Source organism: Molothrus ater, chromosome 1, assembly GCF_012460135.2.
Source record: "Molothrus ater isolate BHLD 08-10-18 breed brown headed cowbird chromosome 1, BPBGC_Mater_1.1, whole genome shotgun sequence".
In the NCBI taxonomy this organism is placed as follows: Eukaryota; Metazoa; Chordata; class Aves; order Passeriformes; family Icteridae; genus Molothrus; species Molothrus ater.
In genome coordinates this window covers 116,654,475-116,666,713 of record NC_050478.2, presented here as the reverse complement: position 1 = coordinate 116,666,713, position 12,239 = coordinate 116,654,475, and the positions used below count along the sequence as shown (strand labels likewise).

The following is a 12,239-nucleotide window of genomic DNA, read 5'->3' as shown; positions in this document are numbered from 1 at the left end:
ACAGGGCTTTGAGCAGCCTGATGAAGACGTTACTGCTCATTGCAGGTTTTGCCTTTAAAGGTTCTTTCAACCCAAACTATTACGATTCTATGTTTCTTGTTCTGTATAGCATTGATAATTTTAGGTCACTTGGCCATTTTTAAGTCCCAGCTCTGTAAAGTGCAGGGTACAATGCACAAAAGTTGTAGGTAAATAATATCCAATTATCATAATCCAACATTGCTATCAAGGAAGGTAACCTTATCTTGAAATGAAGGTGAAGCTAGAGCCATTGTGCAGAAGCCAGTCTGAGATCTCACCTTTAACAGGTGACACTAGAGCTGATATGGAGAATTATCTGGAAACTACCCCAAAGTGGCTCAGCACCAGACCCGAACAATATGGTCCCTGTGTTACCACTGAGAAGTGTTTCTCACACCATCAGGCTTCTAGAAAATATTTATTTGCATGCTAATGGTGGGGTTTGTAGCCTTTTCAAAAGGGGCTAATAGTCCCGTCAGCTTTATGACTTTTTCTTTGTTGTGCAAAACAGCCGATCCCATTATGATGCAAATTATAGATCCCGGGTTTTAACCTTTGAAGCTACTTCATCTGGGTGCCTGGGTTTTTATTGTCCTTAACTGAGTTGCACTTTCAGGCTATTTAGAGCAGTTCTTTTCAGGCTTGATTTAATTAAAAAAAAAAAAAAAAAAAAAAGAAAAAAAAAAACAGAAAAAAAAAAAAACCCTAAACCAACGGAAAACCCAGCTACTCCCCCAACAAGAAAAACAAGACCAGGTATCAATTGCTCCAAACAAAGCAAAGCCAAATCCCCCAACCCTCCCCACCAAACACCCCTGGTGCCACCTCCCAGAAAAACCCTACTCAAATCCACCCAAAATCAACCTTCCCAAAAAAACTCCAAAAAACCCCAGAAGAAAACCCCCCCCAAAAAAACCAACCCCAAAACACCAAACCAAACTAATAATACAACCCAAAGTCTGCTTGAATTTTTTTACCACATTTAGCATTGCAAATGGTTTACTGCCATGGACTTTAATAAAACCAACGTAACTTTAGTGCAGTACCAGTAACTCAGGGTCTGTGACATACAACATTTTCATTACCAGATAACTGATGTGGTAGCAAAAAACTCCACATGTTCATATCTGAAACCTGCAAAAGGCTGTTTATCTGGGCCTTTAAGGCATGTGCAAGTCAGTGTGAAATTTTTTTTACTATGTTATGCTCTCTGGTTTCTCTACTCTTGTTGAAATTATGTTTAGCTGATTATTTCAATTGATCTATTTCAATTTCTTTTCAGAACATTACAGCACAGCCCCATAAATTTTGATGGTTACTTTTTCCTTTTGCTGAATTAAAAATATGGAGATGAATTGGAAGTATGAACCTGGTTTTCACCCTGTTTTTGAAAAAGAAAATTGTTTTCTCAGTAAATGAATACAGCAGAATGAGCTTAAGCAATGCATTTCCATCTTGGATGGCAAGGCCTTTGTTTCTTTACTATTTTTACTGTTCATAGTGCTTCCTTCCCTCTGAGGGCATCCATCCTCTTGGATTGCTTCAGCTCCTGAGGGGTCCTGTTAAAACAATTGAATGTGTGTTCATGGTAGAGTGACTTTAGGAAGGAATGTTCCTTTGACTCTTGCTACCTTGACTGGTATTCATCCAGTCTCACCTGGAGGTTTATAATCAGGTGTTCAACTTCTCTTCAAAATTATGAATCCAGGTCTCAGCAGGCTGGAGAAGCTGCCAGCTGAAATGTGATGAAGTTCAATAAATGCAAAAGCAAAGCCCTGCAGCTGAAAACAGATAAACACCTGGCAGCTGCAGTGGCTGGGTGATGACTGCCTAGAAAACAGCTTTGCAGAAAAGGGCTTAAGGGTCCTAGGGGCCAAGTTGAACATGACTTATAATCTTCTTTTGTATTGATGAAGTCTAGCTGTGTACTGGACTGTGTTAGTAAATTTGTAGGAAACAATTTGAGCAGTACAATTTTTTCCTCTCTCTTCTGCATTCAAGACACCACCTCCGGAGTACAGTGTCCAGTTTGGGATATTTTAGTACAAAAAAAGTCATTGATAAACTAGGAGGACTCCAGTGGAGGATGGATAAGATAAGATGATTAGGAGGAGAAACTCAACAAACTGGTTTGGAGTCTGGAAACCAGAAGGCCATAGAGTAGCCTAGTTACTTCTTAACTACTGAGGGGTGACTGTGAGGAAGACGGAGCCAGACTCTTTTCAGAGAGGTGCAGTTGTAGAATGAGAGGCAATGAACACAAGTGACAGTGAAGGAACTTTCATCTAGGTAAAAGGGAGTTTTCACAATAAGATGGTAGAGTGCTCATGGTTGCAGATATCTCAGGCTCTTCACGAGTGGATTTTTAATATTTCATCTAACCTCAAAGTTGGATCTGACTGCAGTGAGTCCTTCTATGAACAGAGCCTTGGACTACACGACCTTCCAAAGGCATTGTTCTGATTTTTAGAAAGAGCAAATTGATTTAAAATAATTTATTTTTTAACTGTATGACCATGTTACTAGTCATTCCCTCAGTTTCCATCACTTATGTACATCACTGATGTGTCTGATTAGAAATGAAGAAAAGTGGATTATCACACCAGTACTATACTCACTCAAGTATTTAAAAGTATAATAAATAACATACACCATAGATGTCTGAATGTGTTTGTGAGCATAACTGTGCAGAATGAGGGGGAAGGATCCCTCAATAATATAAAGGTCCATTAGACTAATCTTTCTGTAGTTTCTTTAAAGCTCCCATACTCCAGTCTCTCTGGATTAGGCAGTGAAATCTTGACTATGAAATCTGTACTGTTTAAATCTTTCTCACATGTCAAAGAGCATCTTCAGAGCTGATCTGTAGCTTACCTGCTCCATGGCCCTTCAAGTACACTAAAGTATGTTCTTTTTTGTTTTGCAGAGACTGGGAAGAAGGGAAGGTTCTTATTTTTGATGACTCCTTTGAACATGAAGTATGGCAGGATGCTGAAAGTTACCGCCTGATATTCATTGTGGATGTGTGGCACCCTGAGTTAACAGCTCAACAGAGGCGTACTCTTCCTGCTATTTAGGGGCTTTCTTCTGATGTGTGGAGCAGAGGAGTATTAACTCCTTTGGAGTATGAAAATAGGATTAATTTATCCAGCATACAAAGTATACAAGCATTTTAAGGGTAAGGAAAGATAAGAATGACATTCTACAATCAGAGTGGCCTTGGTTTAAAAGCAGAAAGAAGCCATGTTTTGTTTCATACTGATACAGCACTGATGTGTATTGTTTTTCTGGCTGCAAGTCTGAAAACACAAGTTTTGTCAGCCAAAAAGCAATAGATCTGGATTTTCAAGCTGAGGAATGTGCAGATGTTTTTGCCATGCCTGTATTTTCTTTACAAAACCAGTCAGTCAGTCACCTGCTTGACTGTGTTTAAGCACATGATTTATGATTTTATATCTAGGGAATATTTCCTGGCCTTCTGTCTGGGAAGCAACATGTAAGATATTTGCAAACATATGCACACAACTGACTTTGAAAATCAATATGCAGGTATGATGTTAGCTGCTTTAGGCATAGAACATGTCCCTATGTTATCACTGTAGATAATGTGAATGGATTATGTGTGTTTTGTACTTTTTCTACCTGAGTAACTGTATTTTTCTAGCTTAATTATGAACAAATCTCCTTTAATTAACCACTATTTTTTTAAAAGGTGATATATATACAAATGTGTCTCTAGCTATCAGCAGAAGGAAAACACTATATATGAACAAATTTAATTTTTGCCAAGTGTGGCCTTCTTTTGCCTTCCTGGAAATGTAAACAGAAACTTGCATAATAGCTGCCTAGTGAAACTTTGTTCTTCTAAAACAGAATAGTTCTTAGTTAGCAGGTGACCTTCAGTTTGATAATGTGATTTTGGAAAATGCTGAGCAAATCTGACATTTTGAAGTACTTGACCATTCTTAGGATTATATGGTGAGCTGCTGTTTCTCCTATCATTACAAAAGCTTCTGGTGTGATATCCTTTCTCTACCCACCAAGGGTCTGGGGCCCCTCCTTCCAGGGGCTCTTCCTTGGCTGCCCTTGGGTGATCATTCAGCAGAAAAAAAAAAAATGTATGAAGAATTTCTTGTGCTTTGGGCAGAAGGCCAAGGTCCAACTTGGCTTCCTGCTGGAATGCAGAGCAGACAAAGACCTTCAAGTTATTACCTTGTATTAACTTCCACTGCCAGCATCCTGCAGAGTGCTAGAATGATCCTATAATTGACCTCATGCCGTTTTCCTTGTCTTGAAATGCGTGACATAATGCTGAAGTAGTCTGATCCCGGTACTGTTTACAGTGTACTCTGTGTTTACCATACAGAATTCACTATATGATAAAAAGGCCTATTTTCAAGAAAGAAAACTAGTTAGATGTTTAAGCAGATGGCAGATCTTTTAGGTCTGTACTGTTTAATGGAAGCTGGGAGTGTACAGGACCCTTCACTTTTAACTTCTAAGAACACTAACAGGAGAGAGAGAGCAGAGATTGCACTGCTGATGTTTGTGGCTGGCTTTATCTCAGCCACAGCACCAGCTGGGTGTGGACAGGGGTGCTAGGATGCTCTGGGCATCATTACTGAGGGTTGTGAGTGACAAACACTAAGCAAGGAGGCACTAAGATTACTTATTCTCTGCAGCTTTGACTTTCTCATCCAAAAGACATGGAACAGTTTTTATTTGTGTAGTACTCAGTGGTTTATTACTGCAGAGTCTACATCATGGCATTGGAGTATCGTGACCTGAATGTCACATTTGCTGAAGCAAACTGCAGATAAGAGCTTTGCATTCCCATAAACTAAATGCTTTTCAGATTCTTGTATTTTACTAGGTCATTAAATCTTCTAATGCCATATAACACATGGTGACTGCACCATAAATTAGTGTGTACAGTTTCTGGAAGTGTGCACTTTAATTTCCTTTTTTGAATATTAAACTGATAAACCCTGTCTATTCAAAAGTCACTTTTAGACAGCTAAGATAATTAGGTTTTAACGTGTTGTCCATATCAAAAATAATGAAACTATACACAATGTACCAGAAAGTAACAGTTCTCAGTTAATAATAATGAAAAACTTTAAAGATTTATAAGTTTCCCATAATATAAAAATGCATTTGGAGATCATTTGGAGAATCATGCAAAACTGGAAATAAGGTACTTTTTGTGGGGGATAAAAGAGTAAAATATTTTTTAAATATCCCATTAGCTGTCAAGTCAGAACCTATATTTTATATCTTTTTGAAGTGATCAAGCAGTACAAATTATAAGATAATTCTCTAAAATAAAGACTGTGTGTGTAAAGAAAAAAATCAAGAACTTCTTAAACAAAATTGATGATTTAGGAATATTTTTATTAATGTTGAATTTTAGTTTCTATTGCTCAGAGTAAATGCTAAAGGAGTGGTAAAAGCTTTAGAGCTTTATTTATGAAAATCCATGCCGTCCTTCAGATTGTTTCATTGTTCCTTTTTTAGGCTCCTACTTTATCTTGTCCAATTGCAATTGGCAAATAGATAAAATTGGCAAATAGATAAAAGTAATGTCCCCAAGATGTGTGTGTGCCAGAGCAGCACTGTTTATTAGATTGTGTAGTGATACATTAGCCATTTAAAAAATCTTAAGTGCCTCAAATAAGACAAGGTGTTCCTGCAAAACTGAAGGGAATCTATTCTATGCCCACCTGTAAGGGAGCAGAGAGTGGATAATTTTGTTAGGTACAGTTACTGGATTAGCTCTGTATGTGGGGAGGATATATAGAGCAGAAATTCTGCAGTGAATTACTGGCATATTGTTTTAGGTGTTCCTGTTTGCCAAGTGGTATTCTGTCTTGGAAAAGCTTTTCAACATTGGAAATGCCAAGGGAGGAAGTGAAGTGTTTTTTTCAATGGAAATCCACTGCAATTTGCATTTTTTTTTGTTAGATTTATTTACAGAAGGAAATGGCAGACAAGGGCAATATAGTTTGTAACACAGTATGTACTCATGACCATGCTCCTCCCTGAGTGTTGTTACCTTGCTTGCACAGAATCTGTGTAAGAGCCTACAGTTAAATGCAGGCTTCATACAGGTTATATACAAGGCATCATATGTATTTATTCGTATCACAGTTAAAGGAAGTAAATCATTTATCCTTTGTGAGGTTTGATCCTCAAGGACTAGATTTCAGTGGTATTTGCACTTCTTGGGCAGGTCAAGACCCACTTTAATAAATAGTGATTGTAATAGATCATCACAAAGATTCAATGGCAGTGGGGGTAAGTGTATTAACAAAGAAAAATTGTAAACCAAAGTAATTCTTCCTCAATGCTGCAGTATAATAGCAAATGTCTTTTTTGTCTCTTTTGGTTTTTGCTTTCTGCTTTAAGCACATTCTCTTTGACAAATCCAAATGCCTTTTAGTCTCTGTGAGCCCAGGGAAGAGAAAGGAGCTGCTACCAGGCCTTGACATCCTGGTTTCCTGTAATAGGTGGTGATGATGTCAGGTAGGGGGGGGAATGGAAGAAACCCCAAAGATAAATGGGCTCAGTCATATTATTTTTTTAATGTTCCTGCAAGCTTCTGCTTCTTTTTCTCACTCCTGTGTTGCCTTGCTGGGACCATCCACAGCCTTAAAAGCTGGCTCTCTGTCATGGAGGCCAGGCTTTGTGTCAATGACATGTTGCTGCAGTAAGAGATTAGTCTGAGCGAGGTTATTCTGTACAAAAACTAGGGGGTAAATCCCAGGTGTGTTGATAGGATCTGGCAGGATGTCCTTTCTGCCCTGTGCAGCCATAAAATGTTATTGTAGATAAAGGCAGTATTTTGTTAGTCCATCCTTTAGGGCTGGCCATGTCCACTTGAACTGTATCATCACTTCAGCCTAACACTTGAGAATTCAGTGGGTGTTCCAGTGCACATTAAAAACCCTTGTGCCCATTATCATCTCATTTTCTATGTATGGTTTACACTGCTACCTTTGATATATTATTGCCAGCTGCTTGTTCTAGTGAATTGTCAATGTATGGCAATCTAATTGAAGATTTAAAGTGTGTACAGTGATTGTAACAGTTTTAAGAAATAAAGTCACTGCACATGCAATTTTATAATGATTGTTCTTTTATTTCTTTAATCCGGTTTCCATTTCAATGAAGGGATAGTATTCTCTTTGCAGCTAGAGCAAACAGAGATAAAACAAACTGATCTTTGGCATTTCAGTTCTTCTATTCTTCAACATTTCCTTCTAGCAGATACTTGTACTGGATAATTAATTCTAAGTTTTCCTTTTTCATTATAAGCATGGCCCACATCTGCAATCAGCATACCTTTCTGGCTACACTTTTCCCTGACTGCAGGAGGGGAGGGGGTAAATGGTTCTGCAGAGCTTTCATTTGCTGTTGTGACCTAAAGGAAACAATCTGGATTGAACCAATAATCACTGCTGAATTTGTCCAGTGTGTCTCCCTGGAACCAGCCCCTTCACACGTGCACACACATGCACACGCACATGTCTTATAGGCTCCTAAGTTGCCTGTGGAAATTTGAATCATCATTAAAATCAAGTAATTGCATTTCAAATTGTGTGTGTCTGCTGCTCACACAACTCATTCCACTTAGCTGGCAGTTTTAGAAGGGCTTCAAAAGTTGAGAACAATTTTTGCTAGATACTGAAATGTAACCCCTGTATAAGCTGCATGGATGAGGCAGTCACAACGTGTCATGTTGAATGGCATTATGCTGGCACTGGGGTTCTTTTTTAAATGCAAAATCCTTCTGTAAAACTGAAGTGCTCTATAGATGCTGATGATTTTTCCCTCTAACTCAGATTACACTTGCTGATTACAGAGTAAAGTTTAAATTTGAGATGCTTTTCTTTAAAACTCCTGCAACCTTCACTTCTATAAAATGAACATCCCTGATGGAGTCTTCAGAAACACTATGAACACACCCTGGTTTCTTTAAACAGAGAATGCAGTCCCACCATTTCCAATATTTTAATGTCACAAGTCAAAGAGAAAAAAAAAAACAGAAATCCAATTCTTTGTGTATGGACAGACTACTGTGTCAGTAGAAGTTTCTCAGTTCTTGTTCAGCACCAGCCCTGGGGACAGCTGGCTGGTGACACTTGTTACTGGTCAGGAAACACGAAGGACTTGTCATCAAGCGAAACACGTGTGTGCGTGCGTGTGTCTGTGTGTGGTGTGCTCCGTGGGGTTCTGCCGTGGTGGAGGTCTGCTCATGGATCTCCCTGGGGCTCCTGAGAGCTCAGTCCAGAGCCAGCAGTGGCTGGGTGTTCTCACTCTCCCCCTGGTCTTCGTGTTTCAGTGTGCCGGCTTCCACCACAGACTGGGACCTGAATGCAGAAAAACACACATGATAGTAATGGCTGCTGCTGATTCACTCACCTCCCTGGGGTCCCCGTGCTTCTTTTTATGATCTTTGCTTTAGTCCATTCTCATCTTTATGGCTTTTTAATTCTTTTCTGTGGAAAGAATAAGGAATTCGGGAAACGCTCCTTTAAATACAAGCAGGGAAGGGAGTCGTTGAAGATCTCAAATGCTTTCAAAATATTTAGTGCTTACCTACTATCCCTAGTGCTGAACATGCTCAAGAGCTTCCAGGGCAGAGCTTTCATGAGGTACCCAAGACCAATAAAGAAGATGAGGTTAATATGATGATGAGGGAGCTTCTGGTGTGCCCAGTCCTGCAGTTTATCTCCCTGCCTACACCTTTGAAGTATAACTTTATTTAAAATTCATTTCTGTCTCCAAGGTGGGAAGCATATTTTATACTTTGTTATTAATGGATTAAAAAAATCCCAACATGGGAAAAATGAGTAAGCATTAGAGAAAGAGGAGCATCATGATTTCTTGCAGTAACAAAAGATGAATGGGATCAAAATTGTGGGAAAATTCAAGACTATTTAATTTTCTGAGGTCTGTGTGCTGTAATGTTTGCTTGCTGAGCTATGAAAGGAGGAGCTAATTAATTTATCCTTATATATGGAGATTTGTTATCCTCCATTTTCTCTGTTTTGGGCTAGGAGTTGCCTCCCAATTTGGAGGAGACAATGAGCAAGATCTCTGAGTGAATCTGGTACTTTTAGAAAGAGAACTTTTTCACAAGTGATGATAGAGTCATCCACACCAGGCATTCACATAGTGCATAGTATTGTTATAGAGAGCCAGTTTTCTCATGGTTAGCTTTTAGAATTAGGAGTAGCTGTCATTCCATACATGATGCATTTGTAGTTCCCAATTGTTCGTTTATGCTTTAGCTATTTTGTGAGATTAGATGTCACCTCTCTTTTGATAAGAATCCTTAATAAATTACATCCTTTGGTACTGCAGGACTGAATATCGTGACTGTGAATAACTTGTATGATAATTACTCCTATTCTTATGCCTGGAGCTTTCATTAAAGCATAATAAAAAATTTTCATTTAAAAAAAATCTCCAAAGAAAGATAACAAAACTGGGTGCTCAATGGGAAGACTTCATGCCATAATTTTCAAAGAAATTATGTTTGCCCAAATGTTTTCACTGCGTATTTTTTACAGATATGTGACATGAATAGTGATTTATGGTTGCATTTTAATATAGAAAAGCAACTGATTTGGGAGATTATGCTAAATGGCAATTTACATATTTCTACTATGAGGCAGCAAAAAATAATCATGTGGCTTTCAAACTGTTATGGAATGGATTGAAATCACAACATCATCAGGTTTTTATTTTCTTTTTGACTACCAGATAAGATTATTATTAAATAGTACCTGATTAATACTCATCACCAGTGTATTGTTTCTGTCTGACCCACTGCCCTTCAATGGATATAAAAAGTTGTGTGTCCTTTGCAGCATTTCCCAGCAGCAAGCTGAAAGTTTCTGCTCTAAGTCAACTGTGAAAAATCTGAAAATTTTTCCTTTTGTCATCACTGCTGATCATCTCTGCTTTCATCTTATTACACACTCAAAAATTCTTGCATTCTGTAACAGCAAGATACAGGTTTCCCCACCACAATGGTACTTGGATGCACACCACCTTGGGAGCAACATAATCCCAAATTCTGTTTTCAGGTCCTATGCTGTTTCTTTTTACACAGAAACAAAACATCCAGAGCATTGAGTAAATGTGTTGTAACCCACCTGACCTCCAAAGTCCGAAAGCCAAATTATTCAAAAGCCCTTCTGAATAATGTGGGGAGGGATCTAACTGAGATTTTTGTATCTACTAAGCTCTGCAGCAACAATTTATTTTCTGTTTCTGGTAAAAGCTGCTATCCTAAAATAAGCAATTCTGATATCTATCTGTAGGGCACAGTCATGGTTTGAACAATCATTGCTATTTTCTAAGACACTACAAAAAAAGAATTTGTGTTCGGATTTCCATTTTCCAAATATGTCAGGGGTTTCTTTGCTGAAAAGTGTTTCCAGTTTTATTTTTAACTTACTTTTTATGTAGAAAATCAAAAAATCAGTCAATTCTGAAAAAGGTTCCAAAATATTTTTTTTTTCACATTCTTCAGTTATGGTAAGTATTAAAAATGTAGATGGTCGGGTTTTGACGATATGAATCTATGCAGCTCACAATCTAATGTAATACCTTAGCATGAGATATATATTTCACTGGCCTAACACATCCTGAGTGTATTCTATAGCTTTACTTTATTTAATGACAGAGAAAAGATGATTTGTAGTAGGTCACGCTGCAGAAAGCATTTTCAGCTGAGCAGTAACTGTAGAATCACAGAATCACAGAATATGTTGAGTTGGAAAGGACCCATCAGGATCATCAAGTTCAACTTCTGATCCTAGACAGGACCATCCCCAAGAGTCACACCATGTGCCTGAGAGCATTGTCCAAATGCTTCTTGAACTCTGTCTGGCTGGTGCTGTGACCACTTCCTTGGGGAGCCTGTTCCAGTGCCCAATCACTCTCTGGGTGAAAAATCTTCTGATATCCAAAATATCCTGACTCATCTTCATGCCCTTTCCTGAGGTGCTGTGACTGGTTAGGAGAGTAAAGATATCACTACCTTCTCTTCCACTTCCCCTCATAAGGATGCTGCAGACCACAATGAGGTCTCCCCATCTCTTCCAGGATAAAAAACCAAGTGACCTCAGCTGGTCCTCATGTGGCTTCCTGTCCTGTCCCTTCACCATCTCATTCCTCCTTTGGACACTCTAAAATAGCTTAATAGCTTTATATTGTGGTACCCAAAACTGTACACAGCACTTGAGATGAGGCTGCCCCAGTGCAGAGTGGAGCAGGACAATCCCTCCCTTGCCTGGCTGGTGATGCTGTGCCTGATGCCCCCCAGGACTTGCTTGGCCATCCTGGCTGCCAGGGCACTGCTGACTCATGTTCAGCTTGCCATCAACCAGGAGCCCAGGTCCTTTTCCACAGCACTTGTCTCCAAGCTCTTGTTCCCCACACTATTCACATAACCAGGGCTGCCCCATGCCAGGTGCAGAATCCTTGTTGAACTCCATATGGTTGGTGATTGCCCATCTCTCTAATTTGTCAACATCTCTCTGCCCAGCCACCTTGCCTTCAAGGCAGTCAGCAGCTCCTCCCATTTACTGTTGTAAGTATTCCTTCAAGTCCTGCATCCACCTCGTTCAGGAAGCTATTGAAGAGCACAGGGCTGAGGATGGAGCCCTGCAGAACCCCACAAGTGGCAGGCTGCCAGTCTGATGTCACCCCATTCACTGTAACTCTTTGTGCCTGACCCGTGAGCCAGTTGCTCACCCATCACATGGTGTGTTTATCCAGCTGAGTATTGGATATTTTGTCAAGAAGGACACTGTGATAGACAGCATAAAAATCTTTGCTGAATTCCAAAAAGATTTCATTAACTAGCTTTCCTAGATCAACTAGGTGGGTTACTCTGTGGTAGAAGAAAATCTTGTTTGACACGCAAGACTTTTTCCTCATCACCACGCTGAATGTGACCAATGACTGCATTATCCTCCAGGTGGTTTTAAGTACTGCCCAGAATATTTTTTTCTGTGATTCTACTGGGCACTGAAGGGAGACTAACAGGCCTGTAGTTTCCTCCTTCTTGCCCTCCTCGAAAACCGGGACATTTGCCAGCTTTCAGTCAGCTGAGACTTCTTCAGATCGCCAAGGCCACTCAAAAATCATCTAGAGAGGCATTGCAGTGACATCAGATAACTCTTTGAGGATTCTCAGAT

At 39.4% G+C, this 12,239-nt stretch overlaps 2 protein-coding genes across 6 annotated transcripts in view; one reads left to right on the top strand and one right to left on the bottom strand.

The window, feature by feature from the left end:
- The window catches only part of ASPH (aspartate beta-hydroxylase), a 123,238-nt gene extending 116,089 nt beyond the window's left edge, over positions 1–7,149 (top strand). For all 5 annotated transcript variants that reach the window (XM_036397610.2, XM_054518552.1, XM_054518550.1 and 2 more), the window contains one exon: positions 2,948–7,149. In XM_036397610.2, the coding sequence (XP_036253503.2) occupies positions 2,948–3,098 (151 nt within the window). In that variant the 3' untranslated portion in view covers positions 3,099–7,149. The remainder of the gene's footprint in view (positions 1–2,947) is intronic.
- Positions 7,142–12,239, bottom strand: part of CLVS1 (clavesin 1) — a 98,569-nt gene continuing 93,471 nt past the window's right edge. The window contains exon 6 of the mRNA XM_036397622.2: positions 7,142–8,393. Coding sequence (XP_036253515.1) covers positions 8,306–8,393 — 88 coding nt within the window. The 3' untranslated portion in view covers positions 7,142–8,305. The remainder of the gene's footprint in view (positions 8,394–12,239) is intronic.